At 36.9% G+C, this 7684-nt stretch overlaps 1 protein-coding gene across 1 annotated transcript in view; it reads right to left on the bottom strand.

Annotated features, from left to right (window-relative positions):
- Window positions 1-434: 434 nt before the first annotated feature.
- Window positions 435-7684, bottom strand: part of LOC111870724 — a 49140-nt gene continuing 41890 nt past the window's right edge. Inside the window, exons 6-7 of the mRNA XM_023863229.2 lie at window positions 1020-1203; window positions 435-595 (exon numbers count right to left, since the gene is read on the bottom strand). Of these exons, the coding sequence (XP_023718997.1) occupies window positions 576-595; window positions 1020-1203 (204 nt within the window). The 3' untranslated portion in view covers window positions 435-575. The remainder of the gene's footprint in view (window positions 596-1019; window positions 1204-7684) is intronic.

The following is a 7684-nucleotide window of genomic DNA, read 5'->3' as shown; positions in this document are numbered from 1 at the left end:
CTGCCAGAATTCCAGGAAAGTACCAGATGTTACTTCCTGTCCACATAGCAAAACTTGAACTATGTCCCTTCTGCATGTAAGAGATCTGTGTATCTGCGTGTATCTGACAGATCTCTTTGTTTGTAATTTTGTAATCTTAACTTAATACAGATTTAATTAACACACAACAGTCCTCCAATCAGAATGAACGGTTACACAAGTTAGTTTGATGTTACATACATTATTAACATTACAGAATCCACATATTCCTGCCAGTTTTAATATGTATTTTGTAATCAACAAGTGTGTAAAACCAGTCAAAGTTTGATACTTCTCTGGCCATTATCTCCGTAACCATTCAACTTTGGACATAGGTGTTTTGGGTTATATTGGCATACTTTAACATAAGGAACACCCTCCCGAAGTTTGGTCCATTCCTCCTGGGATACCCGGTATATAACAATGTACAATTACAGTGAAGCTCCATTACTATCACCATCATAAAGATACGGATATCATGGAGATACATTTTCACACATCCATTATGCTGTAAACAACTTTGCCCACTTTATCCCTAGGGAAATAGTTGCTTGTAACTATCTGATATGAGGCTGGCCTGAAAAATGGTTTAAGAGTCAGATCAATCTCTTGTAAACTGGAAATTGATATTCTATAACGCAATATACAGTACACACTTCTAATGGGTAGGTACCAACATGCCACACTACAGAGTATTGTATCCCAGATACATTCATCTGGATTACTATATTGCTTCCAGATCCAGGATAATGAGAGAGTTATTTCATGATGGAGATCAATTTTTAATCTCCAAACAGGTATTTCCTTGAAGAGAGGAGGTACAGAAAATGCAGTCAGTCACTCAGTGGCACGGCATGGCAGTTAAATTTTCAAACATTACAGTGTAAAAGTAATATGTAATAATAAAAAAATCTATTCTCCAAGACAAAGTAAACTGTCCTAAGGAAAAAAAATATTACAACTACATTTAAATGGTGATACCATGATATTAGCATACTCACAATTCTGGATTCGAAAGGAAGCATTAATATTTCCACTCCGAACATTTAGGAATTTAGGATGCAGAGGATCTCTATCATTATATTGAAGAATCACTTGATCCTCTCCAGCTACCTTCACTTTCAAGTCTTCATTTTCCTTTATTACCATAACATGAACCCATTTCTCATTGGTCACCACACGAGCCTGAATGCAGGATAAATATGATTTACACAGGGGTAAAAATGATAAATCAGTCAAATAATTATAGGCTTATAATAATTAACTCCTTCAAGCTCTATGGCACATGCTTCAATCCTCCTTTCAAATAGTGATCCACTATGACTTATGTTCCCTGATGGCTTTTATCTCATCAATAGTGAACTTCCATTAGTAGGAGGAAGTAAAATCTTTTTAAGATTAATCATCATCAGAAGAATTTTGGAAATAAGGAGTGTAAAGCACGCAAATTAATGAAGCGTGTAACTCCAGCATTATTCGTTAGTGTTTCATTTCTTTTCCCATATACACTGAGAAATTTGCTCAGCCACTGATGAAGTACAGAAGAACAGAACCCAGATACTCCCGTCTTTACCTGCTCTCGCGTACCAGCTCCAACAATCACAATTCTCCTCCCTTCCCACCTAACTTCTCGACATCCACGAGAAGACGGAGGACGGTGATAAGTGAAGCACAAACGTAGGATAGAGGGAGGACGGTAACACCTGTGAGTGACGTGAAGCCATAAAATTGAAGTAGCTGGCAAAGTAACTTACTATTCGCATTTCAAAATAATTAACTAACTTCACAGAGCTGAGCTCTTCTTAAAAAAACTGTCAGTTGTGTAGCTATTCAACAACCTCCCAACATTCTATGGAACCCGAAGTTTCAGTACTGTGTTCACAAGAGACCCATCCTATCTCTCTTAGATCAGTCTTAATATTGTTCACCCACCTACATCTCAGTCTTCCTAGCAGTCTCTTTCCTTCTGGCTTTCCCACCATTATTCTATATGCATCCTGTTCTTTACCCTCTACCTCTTTTAATTTCTTGAGATTGAATTCAAAATAATTACTTTTTGCATCACTAGTGAACTATATAGACCTACATGGGTTGGAAGAATGTTCCATGTTAAACAGCTTAAGTAAATAATTGTCGATTAATTGAATGAATTAATTAATTGGATGAATAGTGAATGTGGAATTATTAGTGTCTTTTTATGATACTGAGCTTATATGCAGTAATATTTGGAGAATGTTACTTATAAACAGGGCCCGGATTTTTATGGCCTAAAAATATCTGAAAAATTATCTATAAAATGACCAAAAAATATTTAAAAAATGACCTAAAAACTAATTTCCAAATTTTCTTAAAATTGGGTAGATGCGGACTGTGTAAATTAGTTTCCAATTTCTTGATTTTATGACACCCAGACATCTCTTTAAACCTACCCCTCTACATTTCTCAGGCATCAATTGTATGAGTTTATGACATAGCAGTGGCTTAGAAAGCGGCGCAGGACAGTAACGGCACCTCTGGCGGCTTAGAAAGAAAAATAATGTGCCCTCTCACAAACAAATCTATTATATTTAGCGACAGAGGCTAGAGATACAAAACAAAATTTACTTGAAGAACATAGATTTCTACCTCACGAATCAAATATCTTCAGTTTGATCAATAAATGTCAATTATTAAAAACGTGAAATATAACCAAAATTGATGTAAAACGTGAAAAAATGACGAAAAATGACATAAAAACTTGTAAAAATGACCTAAAACTTAAAACATACAAAATATGACAAAAAAATGCACAATAAAATTCACATTTTTATAACCAGAGGTTCATAATCGGGGATTTAGTACTTAAAAGCAACGTTTACTACAGAAAGAAAAAAAGATGACATATCATCAAAATCTGGGCCCTGCTTATAAACATAAATGTGTTCAGACAGGTGAGAAACACCACATAAGAAATTCCTACAACCAAAACTGCAGTCCCGAATATGAGCAGCTCTGTGTACCATACATTTCAAATACTGGGATAAAAACTTTGTGTGATTAAAAAAGTAACCTATCCCATTCAGCGATACCTATGCCATGCCTGATAGCCTCTTTGCTTAAGAATTAATTCAGAATTAGTAGAGGTCAAAAGGCCTGTCAAAGAATATCTGATTACTTTCAATCTTTACCCATTGATTCTACATGAACATTCTGATTTAACACTCTAAAACTCTGCATTCTGCACATAAAGTCTACTTGTATTTTCTGTATGATCCTCATAAAAAACAAAAATTATTTCCTTATACAACATTAACCAATTGATCTCTGTAGCAGAGACATAATGAGTTTCCTCTGAGGTATGAACTCAATTTTTTACATTATATAGAATAAATACACTATTTAATGTGTTCAAATTTAACTTAAGATGAACCTGCAAAACTATATATATAAATTTCTATTGAAGAATGTATGCACACCACACATTTGAATTACCCTCAGCTGCCCACCATGCACACTTTTAGGTCTCTTCAGACAGCATAAAGGTGGGTGATACGTTAGTATTATTTATTTTATGGTAATGATTATTGATCAGAGAGGGATTCAATCAGAAAGTGTTTTATAACATCCACTTTTTGCAATTTCAAGCCAAGTTCAACTCTTTTCCCAAATCACATTTTATATAAAATATAAATAATATATGTATAACATATCTGTTTAGGTCTACTAATGAGGAGATGATCAGGGACAGTAGCACACATGACAGAGATGAGAGATGCACAGAAAATCTTAGGTGGGAAATCTGTAAGAAAGAGATTACTTGGAAGGACTAGATTTAAATGGGAGAACAATACTACAGTTAATGTAACTTACAGAAATAAGGTCTGAATATGTCAACTGGATTCATCTGGTTCAGAGTACAAGCCACTGGCAGTCACTTGCAAATATGGTAATGAAATCTCCTGCTCCATTAATAGTCTGTAATATACTGATTAACCAAGTGACTGTGACGTTCTTAAGAAGGGTTATCCTCTATGGGATTCTAATTGTATGAATGAGGACTGATTCAAAACTCCTTTACCTTGTAGGGCCATGATATTTTGGCAATACATTGCAACTTACAAAAAAGCATGGCCTGCCCTGATTTTGGAGAAGCAAATCATCGAGCACATAGGGCCATTTCTCTTATCTTCCTTACATCAAGTTATCTACTGAACCACATTTTCACTCATTCATCCCTTTCCATTTGGTTCACAGAACCCATCATACAGCAATGGACCAATACCCATTAACCACTTTCATGCTAATACAGCCTGTACTCTCAGTAAAAGTTCACTCAGCGGTACAATCAATGATTTCAACAGGACGTTGAAATTTAATAAAGGAAACATACAGCATTAATACTCTGATATACAAATGAAATGTGCTCACAACACACGTGCTGTTCTCTTCTCCGCTGTTGCCAAGAAACAAACAGTGAAGATTAAAGCAAACTCAAACAGCGTCTACTATAGTGATGGAGAGGAGATAAGAGAAGTTAAACTGTTGCAGTTAGAGTTAGTGAGAATAATGAACAGTGTGGTGAACTTGAGTGTGCACCAAGATGGTGGACATCCCAGTAACGGGATTCCAGATATACCAGACACAGAAGCTAGCATCAGAAGCTGAAATTTGAATGTAATGCCATCACAAATAAATACACAGAAGCTTCTGTAATGCTACAAGTACATAAAGTACTCAGTGACATTGAGAACCTTGCTGGATGCACACCAGCTAAAGTGGAGGGAAGCTGAGTGGACCTCTACTGTGAATAGTGTGGAGGAGAACAGAGCAAACTTTTGTAAAGCTCTGGATGGGAAGCTGGTTTTTAGAGCCCTTTACATAATGTACATGGTAACACTGAATGAACTGAAGGTAAGTGCACAGGAAGGTCAAAGTGGTGCAGTGAACATAACCTCAGTGGATTCAACAGTCCAGGATGACGACTTCCAGCAAGTAAAGAGCCACAAAAACATACTTCTTACAATACCTAGGAGACAGCCAAGAAGTCGACTAAACCAGTCCCAACATCCACAGCTCTCAAGCTGCCACCAAAAGCTGTGTTAAGTCGCAAATTTTTTGCACCTCTCAGAAGTGACATGGACATGGAGACTACTGGAGCAGTGAACACTCTACCAGAGCAGAAGGCTTCCAGGAAACCAGGTAGGCTGCCACCAATAATGACTTCTACCACAAACCTAAATTTGACTCCAAAATGACTTTAAAAGAACATGTCAAAGGAGAGTACGAGTTCTGAAATATATTAAATAGCACCCGTATCATGACAAACTATATTGCGGATTGTTCAGCTACGAAATCATAATTTGAGAAAAATAATCTCCACCATTTTACCTTCTCCCCAAATTCTGAAAAGCCTATCAAGACAGTAATCTGTCACCCTCCTCATAGACATGCCAGCGGAAGATATTTCCAGCAGCCTTGAAAACTTATACTTTGAAGGGGAACTCAAAGAGCGCCCAGAGGACAAACTCACACGGAAATCCTCCCTCTGTTCCTTGTTACCTTAACAAGAAATTTTTATAATCTGAATAGCCTTAACAGTATTGGTCATCAAGGTACAGTTATACAGAGCTCAGGCTAGCCTTACGCAATGCTTACTTACATGCTTACTTACTTACTTATGGAGCTGAACCCTTCTTGAGGAGAAGCCAAATCTGCAGCTACTCAGGAATTTCCCAATATTTTACGGAACCCAAAGGTTCATTACCATGTTCACAAGAGCCCTCCAATAGTTCCTATCCTGAGCCAGATCAATCCAATCCATACCATACCATTCTATCTCTCAGAGATCCATTTCAATATTGCTCACCTACCTATGCCTTGGTCTTCCCAATGGTCTCCTTCTTTCAGGCTTTCCCATCAATATCCTATATTCATTTCTCCTCTCCCCAATTCGTGCTACATGGCCTATCCATTTCATCATTCTTGACGTGATAATTCTAATTATACTTGGAGAGGAGTACAAGTTATGAAGCTCCTCAATATACAGTTTTCTCCAACCTCCTGTCACTTCATCCCTCTTCGGTCCAAATATTCTCAACACCCTGTTCTCAAATATCCTCAGTCTATGTTCCTCGCTTAATGTCAGAGACCAAGTTTCACACCCACACAGAACCACCGGCAAAATTATAGTTTTGTATATTTTCATTTTTATGTTTTTGGACAGCAGATGAGAAGACAAAAGNCCAAACTCTTTACTTGTGTCCTTTAAAGTTTGTGTGTTTTTCTATATGGTATCTACATTATCACCCAGTAGATTCTCATCGGCATAGGCCAACAACAGATGCGTCCCTGCATTTTGGTGACGAGACAGTAATATATACTTAGTTTTCTCTGCGTTTACTTTTAGACCAAACTCTTTACTTGTGTCCTTTAAAGTTTGTGTGTTTTTCTATTTGGTATCTACATTATCACCCAGCAGATTCTCATCGGCATAGGCCAACAACTGATGTGTCCCATTTAATTTCAGTCCCACCTGGTTTTCTTGGACCTTCCTAATGGCATATTCTAAAGCAAAGTTGAAAAGGAGTAATGATATAGCATCTCCTTGTCTTAGACCACTCTGGATAGGAAATTTATCAGACAAATGTTTATCTATATGGACTTTACTATAATTTTCGTTGAAACACATTTTAATCAGCTTAACTTGTTTCATGGGTATCCCAGACTCTATCAGAATATTGTACAATACTTCCCTCCTAACCGAATCATAGGCTTTCTTGAAGTCTACAAATAGCTGATGTACTGTCTCATCGTACTCCCATTTTTCTCCAACATTTGATGAATGCAAAAGATCTGATCAGTAGTTGATCTGTTATGTTGAAACCCACACTGATGATCCCCAATAATTTCATCTATATATGGATTTAACCTTCAGAGAAGAATGTTGGATAAAATTTTGTATGAAATTGATAGCAGTGATATCCCCCGATAATTACTAGAGTCAGTTTTATCACCCTTCTTGTGAACTGGTACAATAACAGATTCCTTCCACTGATTAGGCAATATTTCCTTATGCCAAATATAAATAATTAGCTTATGGACCTTAGAACGTAATATTTCTTCTCCTGCTTGAATAAGTTCTGCTAGAATTTGATCACTACCTGGCAGTTTATACCTTTTCAATTTTGCAATAGCAATTTTAACATCAAAAGGGCTGGGATCAGGTATTAACGGCTCAGCTGTGTTCATTTCTATCTGCCTAACATCACTGACCCTATGTACATTCAATAACTGAGAGAAGTAGTTCTTCCACCTATTCAAAATGTTGCGAGAATCTGCAAGCAGATCACCATTCTCATCCTTCACTAAGTTACTTCTAGGTTGGTAACCCCTCTTAAAGTAATTTGTTCCTCTATACAGGTACACAGTGTTGTAATACTATAGTTCTAGTGTTGGCCATATTTATCATGTGATATATGTTGTTCATAAGTTGGTACCACACCCACTTCTACTTCTTTTGTTAATGTACCTTTGGTATCTTGTAATGTTTGTGAATGAAGTTAGTCTCCAGTAAACGTTAGAGTTGGACGAAGGCGTTTCATTTCTTATCCGTTTTTACCTCGATGATCCAATGTGATTTCACAAAGGAAACAACAGGTTATGGGCCCAGAGTCTTCAAGCACTGCGC

The sequence above is a fragment of the Cryptotermes secundus genome, unplaced genomic scaffold (assembly GCF_002891405.2).
Source record: "Cryptotermes secundus unplaced genomic scaffold, Csec_1.0 scaffold161, whole genome shotgun sequence".
Classification (NCBI taxonomy): Eukaryota; Metazoa; Arthropoda; class Insecta; order Blattodea; family Kalotermitidae; genus Cryptotermes; species Cryptotermes secundus.
The sequence above is the reverse complement of the archived record's forward strand: the minus strand, read 5'-3'. Positions and strand labels throughout refer to the sequence as shown.